This window comes from Rattus norvegicus, chromosome 7, assembly GCF_021556685.1.
Source record: "Rattus norvegicus strain SHRSP/BbbUtx chromosome 7, alternate assembly SHRSP_T2T, whole genome shotgun sequence".
NCBI lineage: Eukaryota > Metazoa > Chordata > Mammalia > Rodentia > Muridae > Rattus > Rattus norvegicus.
The window spans coordinates 30755282-30779411 of NC_141540.1; the positions used below are offsets into that span (position 1 = coordinate 30755282).

The 24130-nt window shown below is 46.9% G+C and overlaps 2 protein-coding genes across 11 annotated transcripts in view; one reads left to right on the forward strand and one right to left on the reverse strand.

Annotated features, from left to right (window-relative positions):
- The window catches only part of Glt8d2 (glycosyltransferase 8 domain containing 2), a 51372-nt gene extending 46008 nt beyond the window's left edge, over positions 1 to 5364 (forward strand). For 2 of the 6 annotated variants that reach the window (NM_001432431.1, NM_001432436.1), the window contains 1 exon segment: positions 849 to 1965. In NM_001432431.1, coding sequence (NP_001419360.1) covers positions 849 to 1018 — 170 coding nt within the window. In that variant the 3' untranslated portion in view covers positions 1019 to 1965. 6 annotated transcript variants of the gene reach the window in all.
- On the reverse strand, positions 2134 to 21817 carry Tdg (thymine-DNA glycosylase). Of its 5 annotated transcripts, none has more exon segments than NM_053729.2 (10): positions 2134 to 3874; positions 4224 to 4349; positions 4832 to 5003; positions 7091 to 7185; positions 7267 to 7349; positions 7509 to 7644; positions 9635 to 9704; positions 10387 to 10628; positions 12969 to 13099; positions 21717 to 21817. In NM_053729.2, coding segments are annotated over 9 exon segments (1161 nt in total). In that variant the 5' UTR covers positions 13051 to 13099; positions 21717 to 21817; the 3' UTR covers positions 2134 to 3719.
- Between the last annotated feature and the right edge of the window lie 2313 nt (positions 21818 to 24130).

Sequence of the window (24130 nt, forward strand, 5' to 3'; positions counted from 1 at the left end):
GCACACGTAGACAGTGGACACGTGCAAGACGGAAGAAGGAAAAGGACAGGCCCTGGAGCAGACTCGGGTTCACGCCCTGCGATACCACTGTGCAAGAAGGCATCGCCACCTTTCTGAGGAAAAGAATACATTTTCCCCTGGGAGGTTTGGAATCAGGCAAGAAATGTGAAGTCAGTCTGTGGAGCGGCAGTTTGAACCGTGACCTGGTTTTAAATCGCTTTGTACATGGAAAGCAACAAGAGCGCTAAGGCGCACTAAATTTGGGTGAGAACAGAAGGCCTTTTATCATCCGTACAATGAAGTCGTCCCACACTGTCCTGGAGCCGAGGTGAAGACGGCTCTCTGATGGCTTCTCATGGCATAGTGCCTCCTCTCAGATGTGGGCTCCCTTCATGGAGACTGGCTGGAGCTGGTACCTGTTACCACAGGCTAAGGCAACTGACTAGCTTCTCTACGGCAGCTGCTAACACGTGACAGAAGCCAGGTTCTATTGTCACTGACGTGTAGCACAAGGACATGATCCTGCCTGACCATTTTTTCTTTACTCAGTGAAGTTTCAGTTGAGGAAAAATAAAACAGGAGGATATGGTGTGTATATATATATACTTTTTGAATGTCCTTCTACAGTACTGTAGAACACTCCGAGGAATGGCAGTATTAAGGTCTCTTCACTATTAGAACCTTTGGCTTATGTTCGCTTATCACTCTGCAGTCTGGTGTTACACCAAGGTGACTTACCTGAGGTGTGACTCCTGCTAACTGGAAACTTCTACCATAGCCTGTAGGTTTCATATAAAGTCGTGTTCACTAACGAGCCTGTTATTTCCTCCCCTCCGCACGCGCTGAAGGCTGGAACCCTGATGCAAGATATTCGGAGCACTTTCTGCAGGAGGCTAAACTGCTCCACTGGAACGGACGACACAAACCCTGGGACTTTCCTAGCGTCCACAATGACTTATGGGAGAGCTGGTTTGTTCCTGATCCTGCAGGGATCTTTAGACTGAATCACAAGAGATGAGAGACTCTCATCAGAATACTCCCTGGATACAAATGGAACGGCCTTTGTACCCTGCAACACCGTTCTTTACGAGCAACGCTTCTGATATACATGACCTACAGTGTAAGAAACAAAACTACTGTGTACAATTAGAACCATGGCCCTCACACACAGACTTAACCTCCTGAAGTTCAGATGAGACTTAGGAGCAGCCCCCACTCATTCTTCTCTGTGGTTTGAGACAGGATCTCACTATGCATCCTAGGTCTCGGCCTGAATGAAAACTGTATCTGAAAACTTTCAAAATCTCTTAATTTCTTAGATAGTTTTGGAGCTGTTCCTTTGTTTTGACTTTGTTTAAGATGGGGTCTCCCCGGCTGGAGAGTGTTTAATAAGAGTGTGGCTGCTCTTCCGGAGGACCCAGGTTTGATTCCCAGTACCCACATGGCAGTTCAGTCCTCTGTAAATACAGCTCCAGGGGATCGGACATTCTCTTGTGGCCTCCGCAGGCCCTGGGCACACAGGATGTACAGATATATTGCAGGCAAAACATCCATACATGTTTTAATAAACAAGTTAGCCGGTGGCAGCAGCAGCTGCCTTTAATCCCAGCACTCAAGAGGCAGACAGAGGTAGGCAGATCTCTGTGAGTTCGAGGACAGCCTACTCTCCACAGTGAGTTCCAGGACAGCCAGGGCTACACACAGAGAAACCCTGTCTCAAAAGCAAAAAGACACAAAGGTAGGGTTTCTCTCTATATCCCTTTATAACTTGGAACTCACTATATTGATTTCAAACTCACAAAGATCTGCATGACTGTATCCTGAGTACTGGAATTGAAGACCTGGGCCACCGTGCCTGCCTGCAGGTTTTTTTCTTTTTTTAAACAGGTCACCAGTTTTGTCTTTTATAAAACTATAATTTAAAAAAAAAAAGTAGTATCTGTAAAAATAAACGATTCAAGCTTTTGTGACTTCCCTCATGTATTACTCTACATGATAAATGTAACAGACAGTAAACTGTCCTCAGGTTCACAGTGGGGAAGAAGACCCTTAAATCTTGCTGAGAAAAGCCTGTATATTGTTAAGTACAGCCATTCTTAATGTTCACTGTGAAAATGATCAGACTTTCGCATGTTTAAAATCTCAGTATTATTTAATGAAAACAAATCCCACCCTGTCAGTACAGGGTGCACAGCACTCACTACTCACCATGTTCAAGGAAAAGCACCAGGACTACGCACCAGAGGGTCCACGCACCCACTCTCCAGTCATAATTTAAAGGTATTTCTCCATGGTAAAGCTACAATAGTTACATACCAAGGCAATACTACATGCTTTACAGTCCCATGAAAAAAAATAATTCAATTGATTCTAATCCCTGATGCAAGGCACTTCAAAGCACCCGCATGAAATGCCCATGTAAACAGCAGTGCAGTGCCCCTTTCAAATCACATGACTTGTACACAGCCTGACCCAGACAGAAGGAAAAGGAAAGTCCATCATTGCCACAGCTAAAGGCATGTTAAAAATTTCTACCAAGAAACTGCTTCTCTCATTATTCATAGAACAGGCTACATAGCCTCTGTGAAATACAAAACCCTCGTGGACATTTCATATTGTAAAACCAGCGAGCTCCAGGAGTACCATCAAGTCAGAGAACTCGAGAGTGGTCAGGCGTGGATGCACCAGGCATTTCTGAATACCCACGGTTAATATCCACCAGCCCTGGTGGGCTGTCTGTAGCCCTGTGGAAAATGCATTAGCAACCACAAAGGCACAAATTCCAATCAACTTTTTCATGAGGCTTACTTAGTCCACAGTAATCAATAGCAGTGACAATAATTTTTAAATCATTCATCAATGATTAGCTTTACCTAGCAAGAAACGTCCTGTATCAGGACATCCCACGTACATAGCACCAGTTGGAACAGGACTATTAAGCACCTGCGGCCTCGCATTGCTCACTGGAAAGTTCGTTTCTTATCACTTTCCATGTCAAGGTTAAAATCAGAACAGTGAGGAACGCTGACAGGGACTCAGTAAAACAGACGCGTGGCAGGCTGTACAAGTCCTACTGTGTTCTCAGGAGCCTACCAGCTCAGCAGAAGTGTCTGCCTCTGAGGGGTGAACACACAAGAGGCAGAGGTCAACGGCAGGGCTCAAAAACCCCACCAAGTATGGCCACACCGTTCTTCTCTTACCAACCATCTGCCACACACACCTCTGGGAGAGTAAGGGGGTTCTGGTTCAGCCCCAGCTTTGATTCCACGGAGGGTTAGTCAGCTTCAAACCTGGAGACTGACAGCTGCATTTTTACCGAGTCGACTCTTACTAGCATGCCTTTCTGAGGCATCTAAAGGGATGAGGGCATAGATAGGTATGCACAGTGAAGAATCAACTTTAAATATTCAGACTGTTGCTTTTCTAAAATCACAGATTGAAGTGACTCCTCGAAGAAAACCAGTTTCTTCATACATGAAATATAGCATATAAAAAGCTGGAATGATGGGCAATTCAAATACAAAACTCAAGTACAAAACACCCTACTTTTGGTTTCCAAACTACACAGATTATTCATACCATATAACTGCTCCATATATAGTCACACCACTAGCGTAAAGTACTATTAATACTAAAACTCCTCAGTTAGCAAACTGAGGCTCTGTGTCCTGACAACTGCACTAAAACTGCAGCGCTGAGCCAGAGCTGAGGCATCTTCGCTAAGCATGGCTTCCTGCATGGCTTCCTGCTTCCTGCTCTCCTGTGCCACAATTATTGAAAGAAGGGATCTGCTCTGCAAACGACTGCGCCATCCACTGCCCGTTTGGAACGTCGCTCGGAGCTGATTCTCCTCCCAGCTCCGCACTGTTGGCTGCTGGGAAGGAAAAAAAAAATCTTAGTTCATTGTCCAGTTTAAATTGATCTAATTAGGAGATTTTAAAAGTGCATGAAAGAACTACTAAAATACTGAGTGAGCTTTAAAAACCAATGATGAGTTATTACTAGATTTTCAGATGGAGGGCCCACAAACCATCGTTTGCCACTCAAGGAGGGAAAGGCAAACCGCTTGGTTTCCAAGCCGACTAAGATCATGTGTGAGAAGCTTTAATCACTTGGTTACATTTTCACAGTAGCATTCTAAATCTTGAGCAATCTCCCTCTCTCTAGCATCCCCACCACCCCCAGTCCTCCCTCCGCAAGGACGAGTCTGGAGGGAAACATACTTAGCCCATTTGAAGCAAAGCCACAAGGTTCCCCATTACACGGGTTTTCACCACAGGCACCGCCATACGCTGCCTCATAGCCTGGGTCATACTTTTCTTCCTTAACAGCCGTCCTCTTTGCGTCCTCTGTGGGGAGGGGAAAAGGGGATTGAAATCAATGCTGTATAAAAATTTTCTACGCAAATGCAGCTGAGTCATATAATTTGCGGCTGTTTTTCTTTTTAAGATTTGTTATTTTTTATCTGTAGTGTCTGTGAGGTGCATGAATTTATATTCATTCGGGTGCCCAATTCCTGGAACTGGAATTACAGGTATGTGTGAACTGCCTGAAGTGGGTTCTGGGACCCAAACCCTGGTCTTCTGCAAGAGCAACAAGTGCTCCCGACCACTGAGGCATCTCTCGAACCCCATTTGCTATCGTCCTTAAAATTCTTTGTTGCACACAGGAAATTAGGCTGTAAAAACCGGAAAAACCCACTGCACTCCATTTTACACAGAGAGATGCTCCTTGGACTCAGAATACTGGGAAAACCGCGGTATATGGACCCGTGAACAGACACTAAAACCCGCTACCAGAGGAAGCTGGTGAGGGAGGGACGGTAGCAAACCTTGTGCGAGCTGCAGGTCGAACGTGTACTGCACCTCCTGAACGTCCGTGCTGCGCTCGATGCCCTTCAGCTGGTCTCGCAAGTCCTTCAGCTTAATGTAGTAATGGACTTTGTCCTGCGCCCGAGGGAACTGAGCGCACCGGGCACTGGAGGACGGCATGACGTAGCAGAGCTGGGACCAACAAGTTTCAGAGACGTTAACATCTGCCTGGATGCACGTCTACCGTGCTGAGGAAAACTGAACTTCATTTGGCTTAACAGCTTGATATGTAAATCAACCAAAGAAGCTGCATTTGAAGATCTCCAAGTGTAGCTTGCTTTGAGTTCTTTTATCACAAACTATGGACAAAACCGTGTGCGTAATTAATTTAGAAATGTTCCTAGGGATTGGATGAAATACTAGAAGTGAATGGTGGAGGGAAAGACACTTGCATTTATCATGTTGATTGGTGACAAACTATCCTTAAAGAGCAGAACCCATTTTTTTGTTCTCTACACATAAATGAGGAAATAAACTATTATATTTACGGCAATTTTTATGTTGGTTTGCCTTTCATATATTACAATTATTTTGCTTTGAGATTTCCTCATCATATATTATAATTATTTTGCTTTGATTACAGAATTCTTAGAAACTCCTGTTTTTTTTTTTTTTAAAGATTTATTTATTTAATATGTGTACACATCATTTTGCCTGCATGTATGCCTACAAGCCAGAAGAGGGCACAAGATCCCACTACAGATGGCTGTGAGCCATGAGTGATTGGTGGAAACTGAACTCTGGACCTCGGGAAGAGCCACCTCTCCAGCCTGAGAAACTCGTGACTAATGGAAATGTGTGGGTGTTAGCACATTTTATAATAGCACATTCAAGATACTCTTCAATTAAAATGATCTAGAGTGGACTGGTTGGGGGTGACGGCACACACCTTCAATCCTAGCACTCAGAGGCAGAGGCAGATGGATCTCTGTAGACTTGAGGACAGCCCTGTCGATTGCACACAGTGAGACCCCTGCCTGCCTCTCCCTCTCCGTCTCCCACCCACAAATTAAGAGAATAAAAAGAAAGTAAACTCTTTTCACTTCCAGCCAATCACCAGCAACATCGACAGCCTCGTAGAATGCACTGTGGAAGACGGGTGTGAGGCACCTTCTTTAGTTAGTTAGTTGGTTAGTTACTTAGTTAGTTTTGGGGACCGGGCATTGGTATGTGTACCAGTGGAAGTCAGAGGATAACTTGTAGGAGTCAGTTCTCTCCTTCCACACTATGGGTCCAGGGATTGAACTCCGGTTGTCCGGCTTGGCAGAAAATGTCTTAACCCACTGAACCATCCTGCTGGCCCCACGAGCCATCTCCACAACCGCTAACATGGGAGAGCCCAGCCGACGGGAAGTACTGCCGTCCTTAGTCTGACGAACTCATCTTTAAAGATTTATGTATTTGTATGTGCACTGGTGTTTTGCGTGGACGAATATCAGTGTGAGGGTCCCAGAACCCTTGGAACTAGAGTCACAGACAGACAGTGACTGCCATGTGAGAGCTGGGAATTGAAGTTAGTTCCTCTGGAAGAACAGCCAGTGCTGTAAGCACAAAGGCATCTCTCCAGGCCCAGGCCCAGAGCGCAGGTTTTATAAGAAAGACAGCTGGGCCAGCAAGTGCGCAACCTGCCTCACATGTGACGGAACCCTAGGGTCAATCACTCACACACACACACACACACACACACACACACACACACACACACACACACACGCATGCACACAGAGGTGGAAGGGGGGCAAGTAAGAAAGCTTCTGGGCGGCCCCATGACACCTCTGACTGTGTGACAGTTCGGAACAGGCTGGCTGGCTGTTTGTCTAGCATGTTCAGCTCTAAAATTAAGCTGGGGTTAATTTTACATTTGTAACTTATACAAATGAAGTGGTTAATTTTACCAATGAGGACACCGATGCATACATTATACACATATGTATTTCTGAATTTGTGCGGTATGTGGCAGTTCCGCTGACATTTAGCTGATGAATACTTTTTAAATAAAACTCTAACTGCATCGGAAAGTCTTAAAGCCGGTTAACAAAACAGGTGGATTCTCTTTTTTTTTTTTGGTTCTTTTTTTCGGAGCTGGGGACTGAACCCAGGGCCTTGCGCTTCCTAGGTAAGCACTCTACCACTGAGCTAAATCCCCAGCCCCCAGGTGGATTCTCTTATGGCAAAGATGACAATGTCTGAGGAGACGGGAAGGACAGCCAGAGACTTACAGTTTCTGTGTCTGGGATCTTGTGCGGTTGAAGCCCAAATTCCAAGTTCTTAACCTTTACTCCAAAAACTTCTTTACTGAAAATCTCATAAATACCTAAAACAAACACAAACATATTTAACACTGCCCTTGCCGTTAGCATAGAGAAAAGATGAAAAATGTAAAAGTAATTCTTACATTTTCCATTAAACACCGCTATTCGTGGCTGATATTTCTGTAGTTTCTGCACTAGGATACGCCCTCCTTCCCGGAATTCTTTACTGGAATTGAATTGAGAAGCCATGAGGAACATAAACAGAGCAGTCACATGTCAACATGTGACAAGAGCACTTTTGGATCCTGGTTTGGATCAGCTCCATACAATATTCCTTAGTAGGCGTGAGGCCCATAGCATCGTAAAACTCAAGTTCCATAGCTACCTAGACAGATCCTTGCTGCCTGGCGTTGTCCGTTCCACCATGTTGGTGAATCCGATGCCGTATTTTCCAGGTAAGGTGTGGTCATCCATGTGATTCAGCTGCACCTCGCTCAACCCAGACATGAACAGACACTTCCCTGTGAAAAGAGAGCTCTGTTACCTCCGAGGAACAACTGATGTTGCTAAAACTGAAGGGAAATAAAGGACTTAAAATACGCCAAAAATTAGTAACCTATGTCAAACACTATATTGAACAACAACAGCTAATTTCTGATTTTAATAATCGTAACTTTCCTACAAGAAACTATCACTTTCTTTGCACACACAGCTTCAGACTGTGTCCTCACCTAATAATTGACAGTGTCACCACTTTGCCCTTAGACTGCCCCACGGACAAACCTCTTGAGGGTGGAGGAAACTAAGGCATACTTTCTCGGGATTTTAAAGCGATGGGGATGAGACGTTGCTAGGTTCAAAGTCCACCATTACCATCCTACACATCTGGAGCCTCGCGCTCAGACAAGCAGTGCGTGTGAGGACTCTACAGTAGGCAGTGGTAAAGGGGGTGTAGGACACCTTGCATGTACACAGCAACGCAGTAAGAAAGCCTGTTCTAAAGCTCACTATCAAAGAAGGAGCCTCTGCTGCTCTCTCCTTCTACAGAAACTGTCTTTAGAGAATGCCTCAGACAAAGCATTTTATACATAACCGATCGAGACCCAGCCGTCAATGAACTTCTTTTAAGAAACGTTTACAGCTATTCTGTCTATGGGTGTGTCTTAGTTAAGGTTTCTATTGCTGTGATAAAAACCACGACTAGGGGTTGGGGATTTAGCTCAGTGGTAGAGCGCTTGCCTAGGAAGCACAAGGCCCTGGGTTCGGTCCCCAGCTCCGGGGGGGGTGGGGGGGAACAAACCACGACTAAACTCGATTTGGGGACAAACAGGTTTATTTCAACTTACATCTCTCAGGTCATACTCCATCACCTGAAAGAAGCCAGAGCAGGAACTCAAGACAGGAACCTGGAGGCAGGAAGTGACGCAGAGGCCATGGAGGATGCTCCTTATTGGCTTGCTCAGCCTGCTTTCTTATACAACTCAGGGCCACCTGCCCAGGGCTGTGAGCACCCAGTGAGCTAAACCTTCCCAATATGGTGACAGCACTTTCTCAGTTGAGCTTCTCTCAAGCTGAAGTACTCTGAGCTGTGTCACACAGACAAAAAATAAAAAACAAAACCAACCAGGACAGGCTGTTTTGTCTAGGGTGCGGTGCACCATGTATGGGGTTGGTACCGAAAGAGCCAGGTCCTCTTGGACTGTAGCTACAGATGGTTGTGAGCCCCCATGTAGGCGCTGAGTCAAACCTGGGTGCGCTGGAAGAGCGGTCAATGCTCTCAACCTCTGAGCCACCTCTCCAGCTCCATAATCAACACTTTTTATGTCTCCAAGAAAATAACACTGATAAAAATCTGGGAACATCAACACTTTTGCCTACACTGTCACAGCAAAGTGTTATTGGTACTATATCTATGGAGTACACACACACACACACACACACACACACACACACACACACACAGTCACAGTCACAGTCACAGTCACAGTTACAGTCACTCAAAAACAATCAAGGATCAAGGCCAGGTGCATACCTTTAAGCCCAGCACTTGGGAGGCAAAGGCAGGAAGGTATCTGTAAGTTCAAGCCAGCCTGGTCTACATAGGAGTTTCCGAGTAGCCAGGACTACATAGAAAGACTCTGTCTCAGAACACCCCTCGCCCCCCCAAAGAAAAAACAATAATGAGTAAATAAAATCTTAAAATCATTTGAGCAAAGAGCAAGTACAGAGGCTAGCCCAGTTGTAGAACAAATACTTAGCACGCTCAGAGTCCTGCCTCCACCCATCCCCCACACCCCCTCCGCTCCACAAGACCTCCCGGAAGTGCTCTTTCAGGCCCTCTACTCTCCGATAGTACAAAAGTGCAGTGGCAGTCACACCCGACCCTTGACCTTCAGGTGCACACACTCAGGAAAACAAGCAGCACCACCATCCTTGTCACTGTAAAGCCAGCCCATCAATCCCACTAATAAAATATGTCCCTCGGAAGTGACTGAAAGTGGAGACACTCACAGAAGTGATTTCCGGGCCCAGGGTAATGATGCCCTTTGTAAGCGGCCATTAATCCTGGGTTGATGCCAATCTAGAAAACAAAGCAATTAAACACGTTTATATTTAAAATGGGGCTTGAAAACCAAGACAAATATTCCACTGTTTCATAAGCAAAATTCATATAAACAGCAGGCTGTTCTGTTACCGCCACACCCCCACATTACACACGACACTGAATTATTTTTGTGTTGTTTCCTTAAAAAAAAAAAAAAAAGTTCTCTAGTGGGAAAAAAAAAAAAAAAAAAAAAAAGGAGGGAGGGCTGGAGAGGTGGCCCAGCGGTTAAGAGCACTAACTGCGCTTCCAGACGTCCTGAGTTCAAATCCTAGCAACCACATGGTGGCTCACAACCATTGGTTGAGATCTATGAGATCTGATGCCCTCTTCTGCTGTGTCTGAGGACAGCGACAGTGTGCTCACATAAATAAAAATCTTTGAAAGAAAGAAAGGAAGGAAGAAAGGAAAAGAAAAGAGCCAGGCACTAGTGGTGCAGCCTTTAATCCCAGTCTAGAGAAGTAGAGGCAGTTTGAGGCTCGCCTGGTCTACAAAGTGAGTTTCAGGACAGTCAAGGCTATAGAGAAACCCTGTCTGTTCAGAAAAACCGCAAAACAAACAAAACCCTTCTTTTTAGAAGAATGCTATTTGTAAGGACCATTGTTGAGTAAAGTTAATCCTCTGGTGTTATGTATTGTCAAACAAGGGAAAACATTCTTACAATTACAATATCCAGATTGAAGGTCAAAATGTCAGGGAGAGTCTTGGTCAGAAGCTCAGCTTCAGAGACACCGTTGAACCGGTCCACTTTCCTTTTCACTTTAAAGGTGTCTGTGATTTTCTCTTGCTTTTCTTTTGATTTTGTGGACTTGCCAGATTTCTTTGAGGCAGCAGGCTTTTTGGGCTCCACTGGGTCCTGGGCCTCTGCTGCCCTGGTTTTCCTTTTCCTTCTCTTTGGAGCCTCTGAAACAGTGATTCCCAGAAGGTGGGCGTAGAAAACATAGACACTGCAGGCGATCCCACAGCAGCCACCCTATGAACACCCACGTTCCTGGATCCCAAGCCTGTCCTTGAATTTCTATCTCCCCTGCAGCTTCCCTAGGCACCTCTGATAGTCCCAGACTCGTCTTCTACACAATCAGTTGGGTTCTTGGTTTCCCTGGGATCTATACCACTTTATAGTTACTCTAAGTACATAAATCGTTAAGTAAACACATTTTTGCACAAGGCCAGACAAGGTGGCCCACATCTTTAATACAAGTATTCAGGAGGCAGATAAAGAATTTCAAGAAACGAAGGTCACCCTGATCGATATACTAAGATCCTGTCCTCAAAGGGAAGAATTTTTAACTCACTTCCCACTAGTGGACACACCGGTGGCTTCTGGCTTGTTTTAGGGGTCATGAGGCATAGACTGCTCCACACACCTCCAGAGTGACTCAAAGGTGCAGCAGACAAGCCCTCTGAAGGCAGCGCTGCTCAAAGGTTAGAGCAGAGCTGTGTCCTCAGGACCCCACGTACTGACTGAACGCACTACAGCTGAACATTATGTGCTGAGACCTACTCCGTACACTACAGAGTGTGTCTAACATTGCCTACCATTTCTACCCAGCAAATGCTAGTCCTGACAGTCCAGTGTGTCTCCTGACAATCGTAATGTCTCCTGAGGCACTCTTGACTGAGAAACAGACTCAGTTATTCAACAAGAAGCCTGGGTTCCTTCATCTTTGACACTTTGAATGCCTTCCTATTTCCTCTGGCCCCATTCTACTATGAATTTTCCCAACCAAGCCTGGAAGGTTGCTTCAGTCTCTCCTTACCAGGGCTCTACCACCATAGGCTAGCAGCTGGAGACCCCTACTTCTCAGTGTCTGCAAACACAGGAGAAGTGGGGCAGGAGAGAGCCCCAGCCATTAAGTTAGGTGTGGCCCTGGAATTACAAGGCAACTGTGAGCACAGTCCTCACGTAAACGCTGCTACTGCTACCCAACACATCCTCAATCAACATGGCCGCGCTTCCAGTTCTTTACCTCAGTGTGGCAGGCACACCGTGCAACCAACTGCATGTCAGAAACGTATGCCTGCTTTGGACAGTGCTTGCGTCTGCCCACCAAAGGTTCTGGTGTGTGATGCTTAGTCCCACGGTAGCTTTGCTGGGAGATGTAAAGAGGTGTTACCTGGGGGAATGCCCTTAGAAGGCAGCGTCACTCCCTGTCTCAGTGGCTTCCTGTCTGGTGATGTGACTCTCTCACACGAGCCCCTGCCACTGTGGGACCATCTGCCCTGAGACCTTTCTCAGAACTGAGCAAATGGTGAGACCATCTGAACCTCTGAACCTTCAGAACGGTGCACAAAACCCCTTTCTCGGGGCTGGAGAGATGGCACCCACTTGGCAGCTCACAGCCTTCAGTAACTCTAGTTCCAAGGGGTGCCACACCACCTTCTGTTCTCAGACAGCCAAGTGGTTCAGAGACTTGTAAGTAAAACACCCATACTCATAAAAAATTAACAGAATACACCTTTTAAAAAAAAGTTACTAAAAAATGTTAGTCAGCATCAAGTTCATCATAATAACCTAAGAGATACAACCGGAACTTTTCAGTCTTTCTCACTCAGCATCTACGTGAAACACAGCAACTATAGCCAACAAACCGCACCTCCTGGGTGCTTCCCAATTCTTTCTCCATGCACTCCAGTGCTCCTCAATCTTCCCACTTACGTAAATAATCTCTGACCGACTGTGCCTCCCATCAGTCTGCTCTTTTTTTTTTTTTCTTTTTTTTCCGGGGCTGGGGACCGAACCCAGGGCCTTGCGCTCGCTAGGCAAGCGCTCTACCGCTGAACTAAATCCCCAACCCCATCAGTCTGCTCTTAACCCTGCAGACTGACCTTTAAATGCCCATTCACCCGAGTCACTCCTTGGCTCCCTACTGCTTTGGGAGCAGTGGTGTGCACTCCTGAGGGTCCATGAAGGCCTGCCTGCCTCATCTGCTCCCATTTCCACCATGTCCTCTACTCCAGAACCCAACGGTTCATCATCACGCAGGGGTTTGGTGGCCATGCCTCAACTGCTTCTTAACTGGCACAGCCCCTCCTTTGTTGTTCATAGGATGACATTCTGCCTCGACTTCTGGAGCTCCCGCTACTGCTCTGCAGCCTCTGAGCGCCTGGACCAAGTGAAATGCCAACGCTGTGAGGTGTCTGGTCACCCGTTCTGTGCCCTCTGCAGCACCTGAGTTCACTCACTGCTCTGCTGGAGGCGGAGGTATGGAGGGTGAGTGACCGTGTAAGTAAGGACTATACCTGGCACAGGATCCTGGGCAGGAGCTTCTGCAGGCATCTGCTGTCCGGCCACGTCTGCCATGTTCGGAGCCTCCGCCATCATTTGTTGGAATGGAAATGAATACAGAGCTTGAACTTGCTCCAGAGAGTAGCTGAAAGAACAAACAGGACCAAGTCATGCTGCCACAGTACAAGCTGCCCAAGGGTGAGTTCAATGAGTAAAGAATCGTCAGACTCCAAATAGTTCACAGGCAAATCGTAGTCATCATTTAGGTAATAGGAGAGACGGAAGGGCTATTCCATGAAATACTTTCCTGACTTTACCAAGCGCGCGCACATGTACACACACACACGCACACACACGCACAGACACACACTTGCGTTAACTTTTACTGTTCAGAGGCCAGATATGCCACCAACACTTGCCCGCACTTCTTCTGAAATGAGATCACAGGAGTTTTCCAGTTGATAGGCTTGGAGGACTATCAATCCATGTGAATTAAAAATCATAAATACAGCATATAGCACCACTCCACGTCTTGGCGCAAAATTTCCCCCCTTCAAACAGTATAACTTAGTTGTTCTTTTGGCTTCTCTGTGTGATTTTTTTTTTTAAAATGATATTCATTTGATCTGGCTTTTTGGTTATTGTTAGTCCTTTGTTTTAGTTATTGCTTACTACTTTGTAGAAAGTAGAAATGGATTATTTTGTAAATATCTGTTCAACCTGTGAAACAAGCAAAATTCTCTAGCCTCTCTTTTGAGCATGATTTAAACTCCATTAAAAGCACAGCACGCTATGAAATTCTCCCTAAGGAGCTGGATTATCCTGACGCTGCGTGACAATTGGAGATTCTTTTTTTTTTTTTTTTACAATTGGAGATTCTTATGACAGAAATCTATTTAGTTTTCTCTTCATTTACAGAGCGCACTGTAGTGAAAATCCAAGTGCTTCTGAGGAATCTTTTTCTTATGGCCTTGGCTCAATGATAAGCCAGACCTGCTCACCCGTGAAGCACAACAAAGAGGCCTGGAAGGTGGAAAGAAAGCACACAGGACCAAATGTACCAGACATGCTGGAGTGACTGAGTTAGGCGTGGCGAGAGGTTCCAGGGACGTTGGAAATGGAATGAGGATGGGAGCTGAAGCGATGGCTTAGCAAGTAACAAAACAAGCTGCTCTTCAAGATGATGTGGGTTGAGTTCCCACCACTGGCATGGCCGCTGGCAGCCATTCCTAACAGCAGTTCCGGAAGATGAGATACCTTCTTCAGACCTCAGCAGTTACCAACCACAAGCACAGACTACACACACACATGCTGCAAAACACTGATACATACAGGCTAAAATACATAAGCAGATAAGCCTTTAGAAACAAGAACATGCAAATGGGAAATGAGGCTGGGTCTGCCCATTCTGTTTTTCTAAAAATAATACTGGAATATTCTACTGTAAATTATCTCAAGATTATCTTATCATACATTTTACTTTTTGTGTAAGAAATTTTAATATTCCTAACTTCTGAGGTAGTTCAGTAAATGGCAGTCCTCTGTCTCTAAAAAAGCAAGGAACACAGGCCTTGCTGGCATGGTGATGCACACCGGTAATTCCAGCCCAGTTACAGAGAGATCCTGACTCATAACACAGAGAGCAAGCAAGCAACAGAAACAAGCCCCAAATCCTCTTCTGGACTCTGTGTGAACTTTTACATGCATGGTGCGCCCACTCACTCTCCTGTACACTCAAACACACATAAGTAAGAAAGCAAAGGTCAAACAAGCCCCTTCAGTAGTAAGATTTGTCTCAGTAAAAAGGCCAAGTCAAGAGGGAACAGACTGCTGGCCAGTGTTGGGACACCCTTTAATCCCAGCACTCAGGCAGGTGAAATCTGAGTTCCGGCCAGCCTGGTCTACAGAGCAAGTTCCAGGATAGCCAGAACTACACAGAGAAACAGTATCTTGAGAAAACAAAACAGACAAAAACAAAGTTTACATAAACTTAGAACATCCCAGATAACCTTAAATGGTACACAACAGATTTCCCACACTACCTCACTGTGTCAACTCTGCTCCCTTAGACTGTTCATTCCCTGGGGAGAGGTGCCTTCCCCTGGCTTGGCCCATTCAAGAACACTACACTAACAGCCACATGTGCCTTGAGACTTTCTGCCCACGAGCACACATGATGAAACGGACAAGAAATACTCCGTATGTTTATCATGGCTTCTCTGCCCCTGCTCTGAGCCCTGAGCTATCAGACAGGCTCCTGTGAGTACTGCCTGGAGTTTCCTCTCCAACTCCTCAATCAGCGTCAAGTCCTCAGCACAGGTCACACAGGGGACACAGGAGAACAGACTGCGAGAGGCTAACTTAGGGCGCTGCACGCTCACAGACAACAGGAGCCCAATTCCAGCAGATAGGCACTTTGGCTTCAAGAAGGGTTGCTGGAGAGAGGTTCAGGCACCAGTGAGGAAGAATATTAACTCTTCTTTTAAAGGTTTATTTCTTTAAAACAAACAACACTCCAAATGAATAGTAATTCGAAAGGGTAATTTTATGTCGAAGAGTGTTGTCTGCATATACATGCAGTATGCACACGCAGTGCCTATGGCGGTCAGAAGGGGGCCCAGGGCCTCTGCACCTGGACTTAGGCTGTGAGCCTCCACATGGGTGCCAGGAATCAAACCCAGGCAGGCCCTTTGTAACTGCTAAGCCTTCTCTCCACTCCCAAAATTATATTTCTTTAAATACACCTCTCAGATTATATAATGGCTCAATAAAGTATCTTACAACAACAAGAGAAAATACTATGCAGCCACTCAAAGTTCATTGGTATTATGAGAAAATATAGAAAAAGTCTATTTAAAATATTTTGCACAGGGATTTGTTGTTGTATGAGACAAGGTTTCATCTAGTCCAAGCTGGTCTTGTCTCTACATAGTTCAAGGTGACCTTGAACTCCTTCTCCTCCAGCTTCTATTTCCCAAGTGTTAGGAATAATGCATGTATAAGCATGTATGATCATACCTGGCCATAAGGATTAAAGTTAGCATCACAGCTTCCTAACACCCAACAGGAAGGTGGAATTTAACATCTCTTATGTGGGTGCACACAGAGGTCAGAGGTCACAGGTCACACTCAGGTCTCTTCCTCGTCATTAGACAGGGTCTCTCACTGAACCTGAAGCTCCAAGACAGGATAGACCCACTGGCTAACAAACCATGGAGACCCTCCTGTCTCTGCCTACCCTGTGCTAGGAAGACAGTCATATGCCCAAGTTTCCACATAGGTAATACAGCAAACACTTTACCACGTAAGCCATACATGTACACAGAAGCCTTCATAAACGTGAATACTATTAGACCAGAATTCTGGACAACCTAATTTTGTTATTGAATACTAGTTAAATCTACAAGTGACATAAACTTGCTTGTACCTACGCTTGTCTGCGTGCGTGTATGTGCATGACATGCATGTACTATCTGTGGAGGCCAGAGGAGGAAGTCGGAGCCCATACTGGAGTTACAGACGGTTGTGAGCAAACCTGTGGGTGATGGCGAGCTCATACCCTCTGCAAGAACAGGGTGCTCTTGACTGTTGAACCATCTTTCCAGCCCCCTGCTCAAAGGATTTTAAAAAATATGTTCCATGCAGGCGCTCACTCCTGCCTTCCTGGGCTAGAATTCTGCAGTGTTCCTGAAAGCTAAGTCTCCAGGAGAGGGGCAGCAACAAGGAGAGCTGAGTCATACCCTGTTCCCAGCTCCCCTCCCTCGCTGTGATAACGCGGAACTAGGTTTAGCAGCCCCTAGACTAAGCAGCAGTAAATCTGCTGAGATCTGAGCAGGCCCTACGCTCGTTCCTTTCCTGGTTCGTATGGTAACACCTGGAAGAAGGAAAGCAACTTAATAGACTAGTTTATTCCCACACTTGGTTCAGAATACAGCCCACTGTGCTAGGGAAGGCTAGGCAGTGTGGGCCACTTGGTCTGTCTGCCGACCAGGAGGCACAGAGAGGGGAATGCGGTGCTAAGTAGGCTCTTTCCTTCCCCCTTTTTGGAGTCTCCATCCCAGCCCAGAGAAGGATAAACAGGGAAATCACAGGACAGCAGAAGGGGAAGTCTTTTATTCCAGAGTCTGGTTGAGAGACAGAAATGTTAACACAACTCATAAAGTCACAAGTCCCTACAGACTGCCCATATTTCTAAAGACATACAAGTAAGAAAACTAAAATCTACAAACTAGGGGCTGGAGAGATGGCTCAGTGGTTAGGAGCACCGACTGCTCTTCCAAAGGTCACTGAGTTCAATTCCCAGCAACCACATGATGACTCACAACCATCTGTAATGGGATCTGATGCCCTCTTCTGGTGTGTCTGAAGACAGTGAAAGTGTACTCATATGTATAAAATAAAATCTTAAAACAAACAAACAAAAAAAACCCAACAAAGTAAGTTTAATCAGGTCTTGTTGACTGTGACCCTGAGTTTAACGGCTCTCCTGTCCCTAATTCTAAACAACACACCTGATATGATCACTGTGATTTTACTGACAAGGGGAATCCTTCAAGAGGAAAACAGAGCAGTGGTGGGTGTGAATGAGAATGGTCTCCACAGGCTCAAACATCTGCGTGTTTAATTCTTAGTTGATGACGGGTTTGGGAAGGATTAGGAGGTGGCCTGGTAGGAGTAAGTGTGTCACTGGGGTTGGGCTCTGAGGTGTCAAAGCCCACTGGGGGGGGGGGGCTCAACTCCCTGATATCCTCAGATCAGGATGTAAAGCTCTCAGCTATTGTTCCAGGACTACAGCTGTCTGCTCCCCACCGAGATGCTAATGGACTCTGAAACTGTGAGCACAGCTCTTAATTAAACACTTCCCTTCATCCGAGCTGGTGTGATGTCTCCGCACAGCAATTGGACAGATGTCTCTTTTTTCATCTAAGTCTTTAAACCTTGCTGCAAACTATATTCCCTTGAGAAAGACCCAGAAACACCTGTGGACTTCCCTCTTGAGAAGCTGTATGTGTTAGGTGTGTACTATTCTTTTAAACTAAGCTTGTCATGTCGTCCCCCACCCCCACCACCTCTATGCCTGGGCCAGGGACATGGCCCATCAGGTAAAGGTGCTTGCCACCAAGCCTGGTGACCTGAGCCTGATCTGCAACCATAAGAAAAAAAATTTTGGGGGCTGGGGATTTAGCTCAGTGGTAGAGCGCTTACCTAGGAAGCACAAGGCCCTGGGTTCGGTCCCCAGCTCCGAAAAAAAGAACCAAAAAAAAAAAAAAAATTTTTTTTTGACCTTCATACTCATGCTGTGGCACGTGGGCGCACGAGCGCGCGCGACACACACACACACACACACACACACACACACACACACACGAAGAAGAACGTTAGAGGAAAATAATAAATAATTACACGTGCTTACTTCGCTCTGACTCATCCTGACACTGTCCTGGGCAGTGCAGTGCAATGCTCAGCTTTACTGAGCAGAAGTCTGCAAGAGGGCAGGAGGGCAGACTACTGACCCCTGAAAGTGCCACCACATTCAGGGCAGGTCTCCTCAGGTAAACTTCTCTGGAAACACCCTAGGGGCAGGTCCGGAAGTATGTCTCCTAGGTGATTCCAGGACAGTGATAAACTCCACAGGCCCCTCATCTCTGTGAGACGTAATGGCTCCTAAGCTACCGGAAGTGCCCCATTCTCTTTCCTTCCAGTATCTGTCGGTCTCACCGGATCCACACTGCCTCTTTCCTGTGCAGGCTTCTCTCCCAGACCCATCCTACCGACTAGTACCGACCTCCCGTTTCCAGAACTGGTTCCTCTCAACACACACACAGCCGACTAAGGTCTGTGGAAAGTCGCCACACTGCATGCTTGTCATCCTGGCGCAGAAGCAGAGGAAGGAGGAGGATGAGTTGGAAGCTTGCTTGAGACAACATAGCAAGACTGTCCAAAGCTAAAACAAAACAAAACAAAGTCTAGCTAATACGGTTCTGACCTGCTGTTTTAAATCTTTTAAGGATTTCTCTAGAAAGAGTAAGAAACTTCTTTAAGTTATTTTACATTGTTCTAAGGGTCTAGGAGGCCATTTTCAAAATACCTTTGCTCATCTCACTTGAACAAGTATATATCATACTGAATACCCACAAAACAGTGACCAGGGCTTAATGAGCGTCTACAGGAGGTTGGTCTGGTATTGCTATGTATTTGTACTGGCTGGTTTTGTGTCAACTTGACACAAACTGGAGTTATCACAGAGAAAGGAGCCTCCCTTGAGGAAATGCCTCCATGAGACCCAGCTGTAAGGTATTTTCTCAATTAGTGATAAAGGGTAGGAGGGCCCCACCCATGGTGGGCGGTGCCATCCCTGGGCTGGTAGTCCTGGGTTCTATAAGAATGCAAGTCAGGGGAGGTGAGCCAGTAAGCAGCACCCCTCCATGGCCTCTGCATCAGCTCCTACCTCCAAGTTCCTGCCCTGTGTGAGTTCCAGTCCTGACTTCCTTTGGTCATGAACAGCAATGTGGAAGTGTAAGCTGAATAAACCCTTTCCTCCTCAGCTTGCTTCTTGGCCATGTTTTATGCAGGCAGGAATAGGAACCGTAAGACAGTATTCAAATGCCAAATACTGGTGCCCAATATCTGGATGCCCTCCTGAAGGAGTTTCTCAGGGATAAGAAGATCGTCACATATACCAGCTTTGTTATGTAAACCTTGCCCCCCTACCCCTACCCTGCTAACCCTGATTGGTTAATAAAGATGCCTACAGCCTGGTCTCAGAAGAGGGGACTGAGCGAAGGTTCCTGGGCTTGGGTCTCAGGAGGGACCAGCAGAGAGAGAAGAAGGAAGTCCCGATGGAGTGACAGGGGCACATGGCCATGAGGGCTGGCCTGATGCAGCAGGAACAGCTTGAACAAAACATGGCAAGTCATATCTCGGTTATTGTCAGGGAACCAGACAAAATAGCATAGAGGCTTGATATCTGACCAGTTCTAGTGGTTTTAAGCTTATTATAACATCTGAAGGTATGGTGTCTTATATTTGGGAATTAAATGATCTATGGTGGGTTAGGAAACCCCCAAATAGTATTTACTACAACACACAGAGCTCCAGGAAGCTAGTAATGTGGACCGTGAAGGAACACCACAAACACATCTGCTGCAAGGGGTGCCACACGGAGAATGCACACTTACCAGTGCGTTAGCTCCTGCACGCAGAGTGCACAAAGACTTTAGGACTAATCTGAATATCCAGTTCATGCCAGGCCTGGTGGGAAAGGCCCGTTAATCTCAGTCATCTGGGAGACTGAGGCTGAATTTAAGGTCCACTTGAGCTACAGAGTGAATCCAAGGGTAGCCAAGGCAACCCCTTTCAAAATACAGAGTAAGAAGATGGCTGGGGATGTGACTCAGTGGTAAGGTGCTTGCTTAGCACACTGGAGGCCTGGGGCTCAATCCACCAACCACACCCTCCCAAATAATAATTATCTAGATTCATTTTAACAGTATGACATCAAGACCCCCTCCCCCCACACACACAAAATTAAGCTTATTTGGTCTTGGGGGAGAGAGTCAAAGAGAAACCCCACACACACACACACACACGCACGCACGCACGCACGCACGCACACCAAGTACTCCAGGTACAGCATCAACATGAACTCCAACAGTTTCTTTCTGGAAACAAACTTATATGAACACTGCTCATATGCCTTACTCAGTCTTGGTCGTCCCCCCCCCCCCCCCGCCCCTGCACCTACATGTGAGACCGTGCCTCTTTTTGTTCATGCTTCATTAATCCACTCAGCATTTATTTATGTAGACTCCGATTCAATCTATCAGTTCTACAAACCCTTCTGAAAGCTGGGCCGGGGCATTCGCCACTCTCACTGGCTCCCTGCAGTTGGTAAACTGTTGAACAGAGCTGGAGGTAGATTACCTGTCCTGTGAGTAGAGACCCTTGTGCAGTGTGCCCTTGAATCTGTAAGTGGTAAACCTGGCTTTCACTTCACCCCCATGGACGGCCATTAACCCCCGTCAATCTACGAAAAGATGTATAATAATACAGCCGTCGAACGGGGGAGAGAGGGAAGGGGGATGTGAAGACAGAATCACTTGCCTAAATTCAATGTCCATTCGCCACTCAACAGGCGAGCTAATTCTTCGCCAGGCCTATTACCTAAATCAGTATTCCGTTTACCTGCGAAGACCTTGCCGTCTTGTTTTTCTTATTTAGTTTTCTGTGACGAGTCTACATCTCCAAACCTATACTTTGGCAGGTCTGCTCTGATATCCCCCCCCGCACCCTAAGGGACAGTTTTAAAGACCGACTCCAAATTAAAGACGAAGGTACAATCTCTAAATTGCCTTCTTGGCGTGTTATACACACTCGACAGCAATAGCATCTACCCTGCGAGGATGCAGAGGACGCCGCTGCAAGCACATTCACAGGGCACCCGCTCGGCCTCTAGAGCCCACCGTGATGGAGAATGAAGAACTGCGGGCGGAGGCTGCGGCCGCGCACACACCACCTTTTAAAGCTCGCGGGTACCCGAGGCTGAGGACCTGCGCGGATCGCGGGGGGAAAGGGGAGCGGTGAGGTCTCCACCGCGCACGCGCAGGCCGGCCTTTGTGCCGGCCGCGGCCCTGGCCGACCCCAGCCGCGAGAGCCCGCGTTACCTGCGCGCGGCCTCCGCGTCCATGGCGGCGCCGCTGAGAGTGCGGCTACTCCTGCCCAGCCCGCGGGCGCCCGCTCTGCCGATCGGCCTGCGGACTCACCACAGGATCCGGGCGGCCGGTGGACGGATGGCGCTGGCCTCGGCCCCTCCCACGCTGCTACATCACCGCGGCGAGTCCACAGTGCACTTCCGTCCCCCTCCCTCCGGAGGCCGGTGGCCTCGCTGTCACATGACACTGGCCAAGCCAATGGCGTCTCCTTTTTGGGGCACCCCGACCGCCGCTTAGCCTTTCGGGAAACGTGGGTTTCGAAGAGGATGGGGAGCGCACGGCTGACGTCAGCTTTTGTGGGCTCTAAATTTCCTTGTGGGTCTGGGTTAAGGGTGACCGCCTTTGGGATGTGTAGGTGGACGGTTATGCTTGGTAGCAAATTCATGTCTTTTCACCCTACGTTTTGGGTGGATTAAAAGCTACTGGTCTTGGGGCTCTCAGAGCCTGGGCTACCAATCAGGGAGCCTGCACGAGCTGGACCTGGACTCTACACATTTGTAACAAATGTGCAGCTTGGTGTTCGTGTGAGTCTAACAAGAGAAACAGGGCTGTCTAGGTCTCTCTGTTCCTTACCAGTGGATCCAGCGCGGACTGGAGGAGGGGGATTAAGTAGGTCGGAAACGATGTGCCTAGACCTGCTGAAACTTAAGCCAAGGGTAGTACCCAAGGGGGCAGGATTTGTGAGGATGGGACTTGGAGGGGGGAGGGAAGGGCGGGCCATGATTGAGAAGTAAGATTAATTAAGATTAAAGTAAACAAAACTTGTCTTGGTTGGGCATCCCAGCATTTGGGAGACAGAGGCAGGCAGAACTAAGTGAGGTTGGCTTGTTTGTAGAGCGAGTTCCAGGACAACCAAGACTACACAGAGAAACTGTGGCGAAAAACTCAAGTGATAATAAAAACTGTGCCTTAAACAAAGCAACAAAAAATTGCCTTGGGGTTGGGGATTTAGCTCAGTGGTAGAGCACTTGCCTAGCAAGCGCAAGGCCCTGGGTTCGGTCCCCAGCTCCGGAAAAAAAAAAAAAAGAAGAAGAAAATTGCCTTTCTCGTCGGTTCCTGTGATGCTTAATTGGAAAACCTAAGATTGGAGGCCATTACCGCTTGGGCCTCAGTTCACTAATCTATAAAAGGAGGCTCTTTGTAGACTATGAAGATTTACATAAACTGTTCTCTGCTTTGGAGATGGACAAACACCAACCTTTAAAGTCCATGACGCTAGATGCGAGATGGGTCTCTGCTTCAGAGTCTTACACACCCATCTCACTTCGACTTCCCAGAGGCTCTTTTGGTTGTTGAGATAATTATACTGTGTACCCCTGACTGGCTTAGAACTTTGCACCTGGAATCCAGGCTGGCCTCAACCTCAGGCCAGTCTCCTGCTTCATTCCCAAGTACTGACTGGGGTTACAAAGCAAGTGCCACCATCCTTGGCTTTCAGAGGTTCTAAGAGCTTTTGTTTTATTTCTTCATAATGTCTGTCGTGGGTGTTCGGCCAGAAGAGTTGTCTGAGAGTGTCTGGCCATCTTCATGAATTCCAGCATCATGGCACCTAGGCTTTGAGATAGCCTTTTGTAAAGGGTCAGTGGTTGTTATCTGAGATTTGATGGGTTGTTCCTTTGAAGGGTTCTCAGGCTGTGCATTACGTGGTCTTGAGACGTACCTGGCAAACCAGGAAGTTTCCTGTGTCTGTGAATCTTAGGTAATGGTTCCTTCACAGCCCCTAGATCCTATAAGAAGTTTTGGTGTGTAGAAGTTGACTTGCTAAAAGTGCCTTTTGCATAACAATAAAAAGCACTTTTAGGGGTTTGGAGAGATGGCTCAGCAGTGTTTGGGAGTCCTGTGGGAAAGTGAGGGATAGAAATGAGCAAGCCAGGGATTAGGGATTTAGCTCAGTGGTAGAGCGCTTGCCTAGCAAGCGCAAGGCCCTGGGTTCGGTCCCCAGCTCCGAAAAAAAGAAAAAAAAAAAAAAAAAAAAGAAATGAGCAAGCCAGAGTAGCCAAGGACACTATGAAAAGACCTACGGAGTCAACTAACCTGGACCCATGGTGGCTCACAGAGACTGAACCACCAACCAAAGAGCAGTCAGGAGCTGGACCTGGGCCCTGTACACATTTGCAGCAGATTGAGGCTTGGTCTTCATGTGAGTCCCCTGAACAATTGGAGGGGGACTGCCTGGTTGGGCCTCAGTGGGAGAGGATGTGATTAGTCCTGTTGTGGCTTGATGTCCCACGATGGAGTGAGTTGTTCAGTGAGTGTACTCTGAGGAGATGGGGAGGGCGTGACCAGAATGTAAGGTAAGTGGGGGACACTTCAGGAAACGGCCTGCATTCAGTCCTTGAGAAACTGACTAGTTACCCAACCATGTCTCTCTTCACTGGTTCTGACTAACCCAGAACATTTTTACTCCATGCAAGATGAAGAGACTGGTAGTCTCTTGAAGACTGGATTAGATTCACCCTGTTTGT

Excerpts from the sequence above, each read along its gene's own strand:
- Tdg (XM_087555329.1), bottom strand. The coding sequence starts at position 21,640 with ATGGACGCGGAGGCCGCGCGCAG. Across the intron at positions 7,350-7,508 it reads GGCAGCAAGGATCTGTCTAG|TAAAGAATTCCGGGAAGGAG; the intron begins GTAGCTATGGAA and ends ATTCAATTCCAG. Across the intron at positions 4,350-4,831 it reads CGACCTGCAGCTCGCACAAG|AGGACGCAAAGAGGACGGCT; the intron begins GTTTGCTACCGT and ends CCCTCCCCACAG.